This window comes from Cucurbita pepo, chromosome LG08 (genome assembly GCF_002806865.2).
Source record: "Cucurbita pepo subsp. pepo cultivar mu-cu-16 chromosome LG08, ASM280686v2, whole genome shotgun sequence".
Classification (NCBI taxonomy): Eukaryota; Viridiplantae; Streptophyta; class Magnoliopsida; order Cucurbitales; family Cucurbitaceae; genus Cucurbita; species Cucurbita pepo.
The window spans coordinates 7689598-7703850 of record NC_036645.1 but is presented as its reverse complement, the minus strand read 5'-3'; the positions used below and the strand labels follow the sequence as shown (position 1 = coordinate 7703850).

The 14253-nt window shown below is 36.7% G+C and overlaps 4 protein-coding genes across 10 annotated transcripts; 3 read left to right on the top strand and 1 right to left on the bottom strand.

Annotated features, from left to right (window-relative positions):
• Positions 1 to 9: 9 nt before the first annotated feature.
• LOC111799775 (40S ribosomal protein S17-like) lies at positions 10 to 751 on the top strand. Its single transcript, XM_023683255.1, has one exon. The coding sequence runs from the start codon at positions 172 to 174 to the stop codon at positions 589 to 591; it is 420 nt and encodes a 139-aa protein (XP_023539023.1). The 5' UTR covers positions 10 to 171; the 3' UTR covers positions 592 to 751.
• A 719-nt stretch (positions 752 to 1470) lies between these two features.
• Positions 1471 to 6057, bottom strand: LOC111799773 (TLD domain-containing protein 1). 2 transcript variants are annotated; one of them, XM_023683252.1, is made up of 8 exons: positions 5873 to 6057; positions 5690 to 5792; positions 5497 to 5601; positions 3992 to 4077; positions 3617 to 3843; positions 2312 to 2501; positions 1969 to 2164; positions 1471 to 1893 (listed from the first exon to the last, which is right to left on the bottom strand). In XM_023683252.1, exons 1-8 carry the CDS (start codon positions 5923 to 5925, stop codon positions 1582 to 1584), a joined length of 1272 nt encoding a protein of 423 aa, XP_023539020.1. In that variant the 5' UTR covers positions 5926 to 6057; the 3' UTR covers positions 1471 to 1581. The 2 variants fall into 2 exon arrangements, with proteins under 2 accessions (XP_023539020.1, XP_023539021.1); XM_023683253.1 differs by having other exon boundaries at positions 1969 to 2152.
• Positions 6058 to 6208: 151 nt separating this feature from the next.
• On the top strand, positions 6209 to 9441 carry LOC111799771. 6 transcript variants are annotated; one of them, XM_023683247.1, is made up of 4 exons: positions 6209 to 6318; positions 6441 to 6537; positions 6994 to 7182; positions 8989 to 9441. In XM_023683247.1, the coding sequence occupies exons 3-4, from the start codon at positions 7024 to 7026 to the stop codon at positions 9154 to 9156; spliced, it is 327 nt and encodes a 108-aa protein (XP_023539015.1). In that variant the 5' UTR covers positions 6209 to 6318; positions 6441 to 6537; positions 6994 to 7023; the 3' UTR covers positions 9157 to 9441. The 6 variants fall into 6 exon arrangements, with proteins under 6 accessions (XP_023539015.1, XP_023539013.1, XP_023539017.1 ...); XM_023683245.1 differs by having other exon boundaries at positions 6441 to 6541; XM_023683249.1 differs by having other exon boundaries at positions 6217 to 6541; positions 8989 to 9096; positions 9194 to 9441.
• Positions 9442 to 12622: 3181 nt separating this feature from the next.
• Positions 12623 to 13309, top strand: LOC111799770. Its single transcript, XM_023683243.1, has 2 exons — positions 12623 to 12699; positions 12783 to 13309. The coding sequence occupies exon 2, from the start codon at positions 12797 to 12799 to the stop codon at positions 13157 to 13159; it is 363 nt and encodes a 120-aa protein (XP_023539011.1). The 5' UTR covers positions 12623 to 12699; positions 12783 to 12796; the 3' UTR covers positions 13160 to 13309.
• The last annotated feature ends 944 nt before the right edge of the window (positions 13310 to 14253 follow it).

Below are 14253 nucleotides of genomic sequence, written 5' to 3'. Positions count from 1 at the left end.
GCCCGCGAAATTTAAATCCTCAAGCCCAAGACCTTCCTTAAGAAATCCTATATAAATCCCCAAAACCTATTCTGCGGATTTCTAGGTAAAGTTCTGCACTCCGTTCCGCCGTATTTTTTTCCCCGGCGCCTCCACTCACCGTCCCCTGCGGACGATTTCCCCGGCAGCAACATGGGACGCGTTCGCACAAAAACAGTCAAGAAATCTTCCCGTCAAGTCATCGAGCGCTACTACTCGCGCATGACTCTTGACTTCCATACGAACAAGAAAATTCTGGAAGAGGTCGCCATTATCCCCTCCAAGAGACTCCGAAACAAGATAGCCGGATTCTCCACTCACCTCATGAAGCGGATCCAAAAGGGACCTGTTCGCGGCATTTCTCTGAAGCTTCAAGAGGAAGAGCGCGAGCGCCGAATGGACTTCGTCCCTGATGTCTCCGCCATTAAAACCGATCAAATCGAGGTCGACAGGGAGACTCTCGATATGCTTTCTGCTCTTGGAATGACCGATATTCCGGGGCTAGTTCAGGTCGATCCGACTGTGCCGCAGCAGGTTGCATTTGGATTGGGCGGTCGTGGTAGGAGGTACTGAGATTATTGGCTAGGGTTTTGATTTTTAATTTTTTAATCTCATTTTCGGTTGAGGCTCAGTTTTGTTTATGAGGATTGTTAGTTTCTGGTATGCTAAAGGTTATGGAATTTACATATTAATTTCGAATTATCAAATTCAATAGAGAGATTTTGTTTCTTCTGGGTCTGGCTCGGTTGATTCGTACATTGTTTAAATCTTTGTTTGTTGGAGTTTATGAACTCGAGTCACTTTGAGAGAATAATTTTAGAAAATAAATCAACTTGAATAAACAACAACTTTGATAGCATATACTTCAAATTGAAATAATTGACAACTACTCGATCGTACTTGGAACGGGGATATGCAGCCATGTACAACACGTGGAACATTGGACATGCGTCCACATGATCGTACTTGGAACGGGGATATGCAGCCATGTACAACACGTGGAACATTGGACATGCGTCCACATGATCGTACTTGGAACGGGGATATGCAGCCATGTACAACACGTGGAACATTGGACATGCGTCCACATGATCGTACTTGGAACGGGGATATGCAGCCATGTACAACACGTGGAACATTGGACATGCGTCCACATGATCGTACTTGGAACGGGGATATGCAGCCATGTACAACACGTGGAACATTGGACATGTGTCCACATGATCGTACTTGGAACGGGGATATGCAGCCATGTACAACACGTGGAACATTGGACATGCGTCCATATGATCGTACTTGGAACGGGGATATGCAGCCATGTACAACACGTGGAACATTGGACATGCGTCCACATGACCAAAATGTTCGACATGTGGCTACAAACAATGTACAAGCATGACCGTGACAACAAACATTCTAACAAATAGAAAATCTTTCTATTTGTTATTTTCCTAAAAGAAATCAAATAATTCCATTTCATGTATAATAAATTACATAAAAAGTAAAAACAGCAACATCTGTACTATATACCAAACACTCCACAATAAACATCAAAATGCATGATCATTCACTGGAATTGGCAAGCCCAACCATTTTGAGCATATTGCGATCCTCTTTAAACCTCTCCAACACACTACCCTTCACTCCATTATTGTTATGGCTACCACTCCCCTTTTCTTCTCCTCCTACTCCCCAGCATTCTATCACTTCCAGCTCTACTCGGTTCGTCTTCGACAGACACGGGCTCCCAAATGTTGTACATGTGAACGTGTGACCCTGATCGAAGCTTGCCGACACGAACAGACCGAAGTGGTTCGCTCGTCCTCCGAACCCAATGCCGTTCGGTATACTATCTGAACTGAAATTTACAGCGCACTGCCAAAAAACTAGACTAGTGAGAACTCTGATCGAGAGAGATGAAGAAAATTAGAGGGCAAGTGGAGAAGTTACCCATTGTAAGTTATTGTTAGCTCCAGTTGGTTTGTATATGGATGCCTTTGGATACAGCTGAAATAGAAATGATTTCAGATCTCCATAGAAATCACCATGCCTCTCCCATGCCTGAGAAGCATATCCTCCATATATATAACCTTCTTTATCCTTCACTATCAGCACCGTTGGTCCTCCGTCGTTACTGCACGTTCTCCTTAAAACAAGGAAGTTAAGACCCGCTCTACGAGCATGTATTTGACTCGAGCTTCACTAAACCCATAAGAGAAGCTTGATGGTGTTCTTTCTTTCTTAAGTGATTCCAGAGGAGAAACAAACAAACAAATTAAGTGAATGAACTTACGTTATGTTACCCAAAAATGTAGTGAAACTCAGCCCATTTATCGAACTATGGTAAAGTAGTCTCCACTCCTCCAGTTCATGCTGAGGAAGAGCTCCTCCTATGTGCCAAGCATATTCCTTCTTCAATAACACAAGATGAGAATCTATGTTTTCCCCATAGACTAGCCTTGGAACTTGACAACCAGGTCTCCCTACACAGCCACCATAAAAATGCAAAAGATTATATAACCTTTCTTTAAAGTTTCAATACCTAGTCCGCCATTGATGTGGCTTACGACTTAGGTCGAATGGTGAAGTATTTAAAGCATGGTGAAGTATTTAAAGCAAAGATAATAAGATAATGGAATGGTTAGTTCTAGACCTAGAAAACTAAGGGAAGAATACTATTGTGAGATCCCACATCGATTGGTGAGAAGAACGAAACATTCCTCATGAGAGTGTGGAAACCTCTCCCTAACAGACATGTTTTAAAAACCAACCTCGAGGGGAAGCCCGAAAGGGAAAGCCCAAAAAGGACAATATCTACTAGCAGTGGGCTTGGGCCGTTACAAATGGTATTAGAGCCAGTCACCGAATGGTGTGCCACAGAGGACGCTGGCCCCCCACATCACCGAACGTGTGAGAACGAAGCTTGTGCTGTTACAAATGATACTAGAGCCAGACACCGAGCGGTGTGCTAGTAAAGACACTGGCCCCCAAGGGGGTGGATTGTGAGATCCCACATCGATTGGAGAGGAGAATGAAGCATTTCTTATAAGAGTGTGGAAACCTCTCTCTAACAAACACATTTTAAAAAGGGAAGCCCGAAAGGAAAAGCCTAGAGAGGACAGTATCTGCTAGCGGTGGGCTTGGGCCGTTATAAATGGTATAAGAGCCAGTCACCGGGTGGTGTGCCAGCGAGGATGCTGGGCCCCCCACATCACCGGACGGTGTGGGAACGAAGCTTGTGATGTTACAACTATATTTAAAGACAAACAACTATAAATCTAATACAATGACAGTGATGGAAAAATTTACATTGAATGGAATCAAAATTGCACATGACTGTTCATTTTGAGATTTGTAGATTTCCCATGAACAAAAGGAACTCAAATGTAAAAATGCTATATATTGTAGAGAATGAACAGAATTTGGAATGAATGTATTAAGACCAAACCAGAATCAAGCAAAATCATGCATGAAGTAAAACACAGGATCAGTTAAGAAGTTCGAGAAAATCATAATCAAACTCCAACGAACTTATTGTACTAAAAAACTTAAATCTAAGTTGTACTGGACTGAGATTGATGGAAAGATAATCAAATACCTACTTCTGGTGGCATCAACAAGCTTCCAAGAAACTTCCTAACAGATGGAAGCAGAGTACACCAGTGTTTGAAATCTTCATAAGTAAATCGTTCATCGTTCTCTGAGAAAGTTGCTGCACGAATAAATATTTGTACAGCGTCCTGATGCGAATCGAATCCAGTTTCATTATTTGTTGAGGAGAATACATGAGTTAAAATTTGTACTAGAACCGACTCCAGATCAGACCTGGCATTGGCATGAAAGCAAAGTAGGCACATGATAGTTCATGTCCAATCAGATTTTGAAACAGAAAGCTAATTGTTGGGATTTGGTGGGTCATAGAACCAGTAGCCTTTGTTATTAGAAGTTGATCATCGAAAGAAGAAGATATTACCTCCCAAGGGCACCATCACCTGACACATCTAATAACTGATAAATGAACTCTTTAATTTCTTCATTTGTTCCCTTCTCATAAGTGCCCTTCAATGCAAATGATGAAATAATAATAACAATCATCACAACTAGAATTAAGAATATTTGATGGGTTTCAAAAGATAAATGATGATGAATGACCAAACACCAGGTTCTCCAAACGTTGGGTAACAGCACCAGAAAAGGTTTGTGCTCATATCTTTCCCAGGCGTTCCAGACGTTTGATGTTGGTTTTAAATAAATCAAACACAAAAAATTTTGAATTCCAGGCGTTCCAGCATAACTCTACTAGTTGAGGCATATACTTTAGATCAAGAGGTCAAAGTTTTGAATCTTCCCACTCCACGTGTTGTTGAGTTACAAAAAACTAAAAAAAAAACTAAAAAATTAAATAAATAAAAAACAAAAAATGTGAGATCCCATGTCGGTTGAAGAGAGGAACAAAACACTTTTCGGGCTTGGGTTGTTATCTGCTAGCAGTGAGCTTGGGGCTTGGGCTGGGCGATGTGCCAGCGAGGAGGCTGAGCCCCAAAGGGGGTTGAACACCGGGTAGTGTGCCAGCGAGGACGCTGGGCCTTGAAGGGGGAGGATAATGAGATCCCACATCAGTTAGAGAGTGGAACAAAGCACTCTTTGTAAGCATATGGAAACCTCTCCTTAGAGGACGTGTATCTCCTTAGAAGACGCGTATTAAGGCGTATTAAAACTTTGAGTGAAATCCCGAAAGGGAAAGTCCAAAGAGGACAATATATGCCGTGGGACTCTTTATAAGGGGAAACCCCAAAGAGGACAATATCTTCCAGAAGTGGACTCTTATAAGGTGAAACCCCAAGGAGGACAATATCTTCTAGAAGTGGACTCTTATAAGGTGAAACCCCAAAGAGGACAATATCTTCTAGAAGTGGACTCTTATAAGGTGAATCCCCAAAGAGGACAATATCGGCTAGCAGTGGGACTCTTTATAAGGGGAAATCCCAAAGAAGACAATATCGGCTAGCAGTGGATTCTTTATAAGGAAAAACTCAAAAGAGGACAATATCAGCTAACAAGTAGTGGACTCTTTATAAGGGAAAACCCCAAAGAGGACAATATCGACTAGAAGTTGGACTTTTTATAAGGGGAAACCTCAAAGAGAACAATATCTACTAGCAGTGGGACTCTTTATAAGCGTGTGGAAACCTCTCCCTAGCATACGAACAAACAAAGAAATCAAGAATAATGTCTCCTCACAAGCAAGACCATGGCAACGAACAAACAAAGAAAGGAAAATCCGATGAAATGAAGAATGAAATAACTCCAAAGTCAGTCATGAAATTCAGGAATCGCCTACCAAGCTATGAGCTTAGAGAACTAAACTATCCCATCAAAACAATAATAACAAACAAACCAGAACTACGATATTGACGAGACATAGTGTTCAGAATACACACTGAATTTGAAGAACAGGGAAACCCCAAAATGGCTTACTTTAGCTACAACGAGGTCTTCATAAGTAAGCTTCTGATCCTTGCGCTTCTGTGTCACTAAATCGAACAATCTTTCTCCAAGAGGACCACGCAGTCCAAAAAACGACTGCAAACAACAAAACCCAAGACAATCAGTGAAGAGCAAAATCAGAAATCAACCATATCGGCAATGGAGAAAACACAAACTAACTGACTTCGAAAACAGAAGGCGATACGAATTTCCCACTGCTATTTGATTGAGCGGCGAGGGAGAAGAACAGCGACTTGAGATCTTCGAGCTCATTCTGAGTAAAAGCTCTGCAGTGATCATTGAATCCGATCAAAAACTCGACGCATTAGAATCTATGAACGGGTGGAGAGAGTAAAGAGAGAAAAACCTGGCAGCTGTAATGAAGCGGGAATTCGTTTGAGGCGATTGAGCGTTGCCCATTTACAAAAAGGTCAGAAGATTGCTACGTTTCTTTGATTCTTTCTCCTTGATTCTCTCAGAGATTTATATCTCTGCTTTCAGGCGTGAAATTAGGCATTTCGTACCACAACAAAATGTAACCCAAATAATAAAATTTGGAACTTTGACCCAAAACTTCTTCTTAAAGAAAATATATTTATTTATTTNAAAAAAAAAAAAAAAAAAAAAAAAAAAAAAAAAAAAAAAAAAAAAAAACCACAGCGTGTAATTTTCAGATTAAATGAGTGATTATTATTTAACCATTTACATACAAAATGAGATTCGTTGATTATGGTGGAGGTGAATGCGACGCGGTTCACACCTTCAGCTCGAAGAAATCCGATTCCAACTAAACTTAGATGCGCTGTTCGATCAGTGGGTTTCTTTTTTGCTTCTAACTCTTCAATATTTTTTCTAAATTTCTTTTGCATATCGATTCTTTCCCATTTTTGGCTTTTCGATGTTTTTGAGGGATTGGCGTTTTGAGCTTTTCTCAGTTGTTCATAATCTGGTCTGGACGCTATAGTAGATGGTAATTTCGAGAAGATTTCTTCTCGTATTCCTGGGTTTCGGTCGATTCTCAGGCTGTGTTTGGTAGGTGAGAAAATTAAACTATTCGTCTTTATTTTGCGTTTTATTGAATTATAATTGGCTGAAAGAGAGGGAGAAGCGAAGGGGGAAATGCAATTCCTTCGAACACTTGAAACCATTCAAATAATCTGCAGATTTTTCATATGGAGCTTTCAATTTTTGTGTTTCTGTAGAATCTAAGTCTTGAATTTGGGGAAAAAATAATGAAGAACATTGCGGAAGTTAATCTGATTAGAGCTACTAGGAACGTGATTGAACTTGGTTATGTTCTTAGTTACTTGATTCTGTTTATCTCAAGTCTATTTTCAACTGTTGTTTCTTAGTCAATTGTTTTAGAATATATCAAGTTCAGTTCATTAATTTACTGATGATCATCAAGTTATATTGATGAACAGTCACATATATGTAGATATTGGGTTAGGACTGAAAATTTGATTGTGATTGCCTTATGGAATGCAGGATAGCACTACATAAAACTTTGTTGTGATAATGTCAAGACCTTGGGTTCTTGTCTGTCTGCTGTTATTGATCGTGTTCTCATCGCAACTTGAGTGGAGGCAACAGTATGAGAACGAGCTTGAAGCAGGTCCAAACGCCTCACAGAGTGAACCACATGTGTCTGATAGAGAGGAAGCTGTAAAAGAAAAGGTGAAATTCCAGTTATCTATCTCTTTTTTTCCCATAAGTTTGCCAAATCACTCGTATGTGTTCAGCTGTTTACATTTTGTTGATGCCCGAAATGATTAGATGTTCAGTAGTTTATGTACGAAACATTAGAAGTATTTATCGAATCCTCTGGATTTATAGAACTCCTACACTTGAGATGCATCGAAAAGGTAGGAAAATTTTGAGGGTTAGTTAGGGTATGCAATAGCCCAAACCTACCGCTAGTAGATATTGTCCACTTTAGCCAGTTACGTATTGTCATTAACCTCACGGTTTTAAAACGCGTCTACTAGAGAGACAGTGATACGTAACGGACTAAAGCGGACAATGTCTACTAGCGGTAGGCTTGGGCTGTTGGAAATGATATCATAGCCAGACACTGAGCAATGTGCCAACAAGGACACTAGGCCCCAAGAAGGGTGGATTGTGAGATCCCACAATCGGTTGGAGAGGAGAACGAATCATTCCTTATAAGGGTGTGAAAATCTCTTCGTAACAGACGCATTTTAAAACCTTGACGGAAAGCCCCGAAGGGAAAATCCAAAGAGGACAATATCTGCTAGCGGTGTGCTTGGGCTATTACAGGATGTGTGAGTACGTAGTATTTGTTCCCCAGAAAATCTTCTGTGGGGAGCACAATTGCATGGACATGTGAACATTCTAGTATTTTACATGTGTGTTTCCCTAAAATGATATGCCTAGTTCACCATGGAAATGAAACCAAAGTCCCACGTTAGCTCAAGAAGATCGTAGATATACAAGTAAGAGATAATATCTCCATTGGTATGAGATATTTTGTGTGAAACCAAAAGTAATAGGTGAAGGTTCCATTGTTGTGACACTCGAGTAAAGGAGGGGTGCATGAATGAACCGAGACCACATCCGAATGAGAGTGATCCTGAGGATAGGATGACTAAGAAAGGCTTAAAGGAAATGAAAGTTACTACCTAGCTACCTTGGTTTCCAATCGTTTCTTATCTCATCCCGCTTATAACGAACACTAATCTGGCTTCTGAAATCTGCAAGCTAGCAATGCTAATGATAGAAATTCAGAATCGTATACTGTTATAATCTCTCGAGAAACTGAAAGGAAATAAAAAAAAAAGCCAAATCCACAGAATTTCCTTAATCCCCCAATAACCAAACAGATTATGCAATCAAAAACTTGGGAAGCTAAAATCAAAGCAAATTAATCAAGCGATTACCATTATCTTGCTTTGATGATTGCGTAAGAACTCAATGAACAGAGAAATCAGAGAAGATGTAAACGTTGTTGGAAACAAGGATGAGCTTTCCCTTCCTTTCTTTGAAGTAGGCTTCAAAGAAAAGCCAAACTAGAGAGAAAAACACTTACAGTGGGCGGAGAAAAGTAGCAACAGTGGCAGAGAGAAGTGGTGGAGCGTCGACATGGCAAAGGGCGTCGGTAGTGCAGGGAACAGGATGGTAGTTGCAACAAAGAAGAGGAACATCATGGGTATATCAGTTAGAAATAATATCTTCATCGGACAATATCATACCATTATAGAGATGGGTGAAGATTCCGTTGTCCTTAGCAGTTCACTCGATCCCTCACACATTTCGTTACCAAGGAAGTAGAACTATATCTAACCTGTAACCTCTCCACACCACTACATCTGAAACACACAAGATTATTTGTTGTTTCTGCTTCTTTTAGAGCTCTTGTTCATCCTTATACTGCTGCGCATCTTTGACTGATATACAATGTTGTTCCTGGTTTCTATTATGATCTGTTAATATAATGCTAAAATTCTTTGAATGCTACTGTAGATTATCCTTTCCCAGGAGAGAAATATCCGGAGATTGAATGAGCTGGTGCAGAGTCTTAGAACACAGTTACTCCAGTGCAGGGGCGAACACGAGGCAGAGAATAGCATGGTGACGCCCATGACTGAGCTTCTCACAGTGCTCGACCAGCAGCCATTGTTAGACGATTAGATCCCACGGTACTAACCACCATACTTGATGTTTGCAGGTTCTATTTCACTGATATTATATATCAAATACAAGCTCTATTACAAGTCATTGTAGATGCTACTGTGTGAATTCCTTCCCTATTCTAGTTTCTTATCTGTGATTCCTGGGTTTGATTCATCTAGTTCATGCTGTGGCTTTAGAACTGGTGCCGCTATCTTGAAACATCCATTGCCCTCTTTCACACCTTGACATCACTAAAACTTAGACCATTCTTATATTCAATGCTTTCTTAGTACTACAAACTAACTATTACGAGTACGAATCATATATATATATATACACACATCAATAGAAATGTGGTACAATAATTTCTTTTGATATTATGCCTGGTCTATGAGTGTGGTACTAAATGCACTTTACATACATTCAATGGGGATTGGCCTCAATAATGAAATTCCAAGTTTCAGAGTTGATGGGGCTTTGAATTTCTAGCATTCAATCACTTTTATGAATTCTATGCATTTACTTTTCTTTGCATTTCAATCTCCAAAACATTGAAATGATTATCAAAATTTTTGTTTGATGTCTGAATGGAAGGAGAAAAACATGAATGAACCGATACCATATTTGAATGATTTTTTTTATACTGTAACAGCTCAAGCCTACTGCAAATATATATTGTCAGTTTTGGCTCGTTACGTATCGTCTTCAGTCTCGTGATTTTTAAACGTGTCTATTAGGGAGAGGTTTTCACAGATTTATAAGGAATGTTTCGTTCCCCTCTCTAATCGATATGAGATCTCACAATCCACCCATTTGGGGCCAAGCGTCCTTGTTAGTACACTGTTTCTTGTTTTGCTCTAATATCATTTGTAACAATTCAAGTTTACATATGTTTAATATCGGTTGGCGGCAGATTTACTATATAATAAAAATAAAAGGTTAGAAAATAACATCATTGGAGCATTGGTAACGACCTATCAGATGCAAAGTGGCATAGGAAGTGAGTATGCACATTTATTGAATATTAATTTCATGCACTAATTTGATGTGCATGTATTTAATATTCTTATTCATTTTTATTTTTCTCCATTATATTTATTTATTTATTTATACATTCAAGCTGTAACTCTTTCAATATTCTGATTTCTTATTTAATTTTAGGGTCGTGGTAATAAAAAAACAGCCATAGTTAATATTGGCAACTTCCATGGCTTCTTTGTCATTATTCTAAACTGGGAAATTCATTTACTCCCATTTTAAGATTCTTTAAAATTTACAAATAAATATCAAACAATTCAAACCTATTTAATTAATCCGACTTGAATTAGCTCACTAATACATAATTAACCTGTACTAAGTTCTTTCCTTTCATTTTCTCCTAATGAAATTTTAGGTTCAAATTCTAATTATTAAATAAATTAATTAATATTAGAGAACAATCGACTGTGACACATCATGTCACGCAGCACTCCGTTTCGACACTAAAGTAGTGCAACCATTGTTCAACATTGCATCAAGAGGGATGTTCTTGAAACTTTGTTTATATGTATATTTAATTCTTTTATCATTTTTACGGCCGGTTAAAAGTGAAAAATAAATAAGGAGAATTAATTTTCGCTTTTAAAAAGTACCTTTTATAATTGAAGATGAAAAAATGAGTCAAAATTTAGTAGAAATCCGTACAACAGGAGCAAGATTCAGATTACCTTGTTGATCGAATATCTTAAGGCAAGAACATTGTTTGGGATTCGAATCACTCCACAAATAAGATTGATCATGTTTAGTTTGAATGATCCTTGTTGATCAAATATCTCAACGCAAGAACACTTGTTTGAGATTCGAATCACTTCACAAGTAACATTGATCATGTCGAGCTTGAATGATTCTACATGCAACCTAAACTACATAAAATTGCAAATAAACTTAGTCATTGACTAAAGAAAACACATATGCTCCTTTTTACTACGTCTACTTACAGAAACAACACACATGACTTTATATAGCCTCAAAATGAAACTACTAAAGACATTCCAAGAGTTGTAACATTCATACTTTATGGTCATAATTAACCTGATGTAAATGTAACCTATAGTAAATAAAATGTCTTAAAATACATTAATGAAATAACTCTAAATTACTTTAAATTGTAATCCACTCAAAATTTATAATAATGAACTTCATTCTTTTTCAACGTGTCATGAATTAAAATACCTTTTGATAATTTTAAATTATTTTTTTCGCATCTTCATTGAAATATATAGTATGATTAATGTCTCTAGGTTCATATCACTCACAATCGAACAAACTTAACCAAAACGAACTCAACCTAGCAGAACGAAATTGATCAAGTCCGATTCGATTTTGGTCTCAGTTAGGCCCAAAATTGAATGATGTATCGACTAAAGTAAACTATAAACTCACCCATAGAAACTGGACAAGAGCTAAATTTGGACGCGTTATGAAAATATAAGTATTTTTTAACTTTTATTTTAAAAAATATATATTTTAAAGTAATTATACTTAAAAAGAAATAATTTAATTTTGAAATGAATATGATAGGTAAAATTTCACACTTGGGTCCATTAATAGCTATATTTTGAAGAAATTATTAATATCAATCCATGTCAACCGTTTTACATAGGGTAAAAGTGACTAAAAAAAGTAAATTATTTATTAAAAAACTGTGAAATTAGTAAATAAAGAAAGTTTTTACATGCAAGAATGTTTAATTCCAACTCCTTGCCAAAATTGTCAAAAGAAAGAAAATAAAAGGTCAAAACATGAAATAAAAAAAATTGAGGGGTTGTGAATGTAAATCCAAGTTTATTTTTAGAACTTTTTATGTTTTATAAATTCCACATTTATTTCATTAATTCTTGACTTACAATAAATAAATAAAAAAGTTGAATTATTAATCATTAATGTCGTAGAAATATATAATGTCCAATTAATGAACAAAATATTGACTTAATTTAAAAGTAATTAAAAAGGTTTTGGAATTAAATGGCAAGAAAAAAACATAAATTCATCGGATATCGCGATCCAATCAATCTTAGTTGGCGGCTGTCATTAAATTCGGGAGTAAAAGAATTTTGTTGGTTTCTTTATTTTAATATAATAAAATTTGTCATTTATGTTTCGCCGACGTAAAAATTACATAACAATTAAATTTCTCATTAATGAAAAAGCAAATACCCTTTGGCTTTTCTTTTTAAATTCCTTAAATTATTTTACCTGCAATTTTTAATTCATTTCCCTACCCCACCCCTCCTTCTTTCAAATTTACACTCTCTGCCACATATTTCCTCAAAATTCAATTCCCTCCCTCTAAATTAATGAAAATAAATAAACCCACCAAAAAAATAATAATCAATTATTTATTTATTTTTATTTTTATTTTTATTTTTTTAATCTCTCTCTGCCTCCCACTTCCCCACCTTCGTTTTCTTATATAAATCATTCCCCGGAGTCAGATGTTCCCCACAAACTCACTCATACATTCTCACTCTCCTCCGCCTTCCTCCGCCGTCGTCGCCGCCGTCTGATTTTCCAATTCTCAAGGTACAAATACAATAATGTTCAAGTTCTGTTTTTTTTTTTTTTTTTAATTTTGAATTTTGATGAATTTTGATTTATGATAACAGAAAAGGGAGAGACAATGAGCAGAAGAAGCAATGGAAGTGTTCCAAAGCTTGAATTGAAGCTGAACCTGTCACCACCACGGTCACATTCACTGATGTCATCACCAAGCCGATCGGCGACAGTGTCACCCACATCGCCACCAAGCTCTTGCGTGTCGTTGGAGCTAAACCAAGACGATGGTACCGCACTAAGATACTCAAGCAGTCCGGAAGCCACCTCAATGGTGCTGGTGGGGTGCCCTCGCTGTCTTATGTACGTAATGCTGTCGGAGAATGACCCCAAATGCCCGAAATGCAAAAGCTCTGTTTTGCTGGATTTTCTCCATGATGGCGGCGCCACCGCACCTCCGCCGTCCACGGCCGTCGCCCGGAAGATCTAGAGACAACTAAACTATGTTCAACTTCCATATGCATGTTAAGTGTTTTTATTTTTTATTTTTAGATGTGAAATTGAAAAGAAAGAGGTGTAGGCTGTTGTTGGGAGAAAATTGAAGGCCGTGTTGTTATATAACATGGAACCGAGAGGAAGAATTAATACTAATTTGTTCAGATTTTGAGCTGAGCCAAAGAGTCCCTTTTATCTCTTTTTCCCTTCTGGTTCTATCTTCTGCAGACGACATGAACCAGAGTTTAAATTGTACTTGCACTTGTTCATGCTAGTTCTTCATTTAAAATTATTTCCAAATTTAAATTAAATATATCCTAAATTAATTGGATTCATTTTTATACTTAATTTTAAAGGCTAATTAGAATAATTGATAAATATTTTATGCCTTTCTTCATTTTCCCTTTAATTTATTATAAAAAAATACCCATAAATTTTTAAAAGATTAAAAAAAATTAGAAATTGTTAATACTTGGTTTCGAGCATACCTTTTAACCAACTTTCAAAAATATATATTAACCCTTCATTTAAGCAATTTAAAAAATATTTTTAGGATTAATATTATATTTAAAAAAAATATTCATAAAATTTTAAAAGTAACGTTAATACTTTTATCTTTATAAAAAAAAAAATATATATATATATATATATATATATATATATTATTATCAATATATGGACGAAAATAGTCTATTAGCACCTCATAATTTATCTACAAATATTTTAATGTTACTTTGTAAAGTTAATGAATATTTTTTAAATATCTAATGGTAGAGATATTTTATGATTTTTTTTTAAAAAAAAATTACGGGTATTAGTAAAACCTTTAGAAACTCAAAAATATTAACCGACCTCTGAGACTTTGGTCCATCTCACCCGAGACAAAAATGGATCACTGCAGACGACAAGAGTATTTTTTTTAATTTTTTTAATTTTTTTTAAGAGCGAAAAAGTATTTTTTAGATTTTTGAAAATATGGGTAAGTATATAACAAAATAAATGATGGTTAAAAGAGTTGAATTTTATGGGTTAAATTAATATTTTTGAATTAGAAAATATTTACTAGCTTGCCAACCAATGGGGAATTTT

Bases quoted from the DNA above. Each gene is read 5' to 3' on its own strand.
- LOC111799773 (XM_023683252.1), bottom strand. From the start codon at position 5,925: ATGGGCAACGCTCAATCGCCTCAAACGAATTCCCGCTTCATTACAGCT. The intron at 4,078-5,496 runs GTAAGCCATTTT...TTTGCATTGAAG, and splicing joins AAGACCTCGTTGTAGCTAAA to GGCACTTATGAGAAGGGAAC. The intron at 2,502-3,616 runs GTATTTGATTAT...GTGGCTGTGTAG, and splicing joins GTTGATGCCACCAGAAGTAG to GGAGACCTGGTTGTCAAGTT.
- LOC111799771 (XM_023683247.1), top strand. From the start codon at position 7,024: ATGTCAAGACCTTGGGTTCTTGTCTGTCTGCTGTTATTGATCGTGTTC. The intron at 7,183-8,988 runs GTGAAATTCCAG...ATGCTACTGTAG, and splicing joins AGGAAGCTGTAAAAGAAAAG to ATTATCCTTTCCCAGGAGAG.
- LOC111799770 (XM_023683243.1), top strand. From the start codon at position 12,797: ATGAGCAGAAGAAGCAATGGAAGTGTTCCAAAGCTTGAATTGAAGCTG.
- LOC111799775 (XM_023683255.1), top strand. From the start codon at position 172: ATGGGACGCGTTCGCACAAAAACAGTCAAGAAATCTTCCCGTCAAGTC.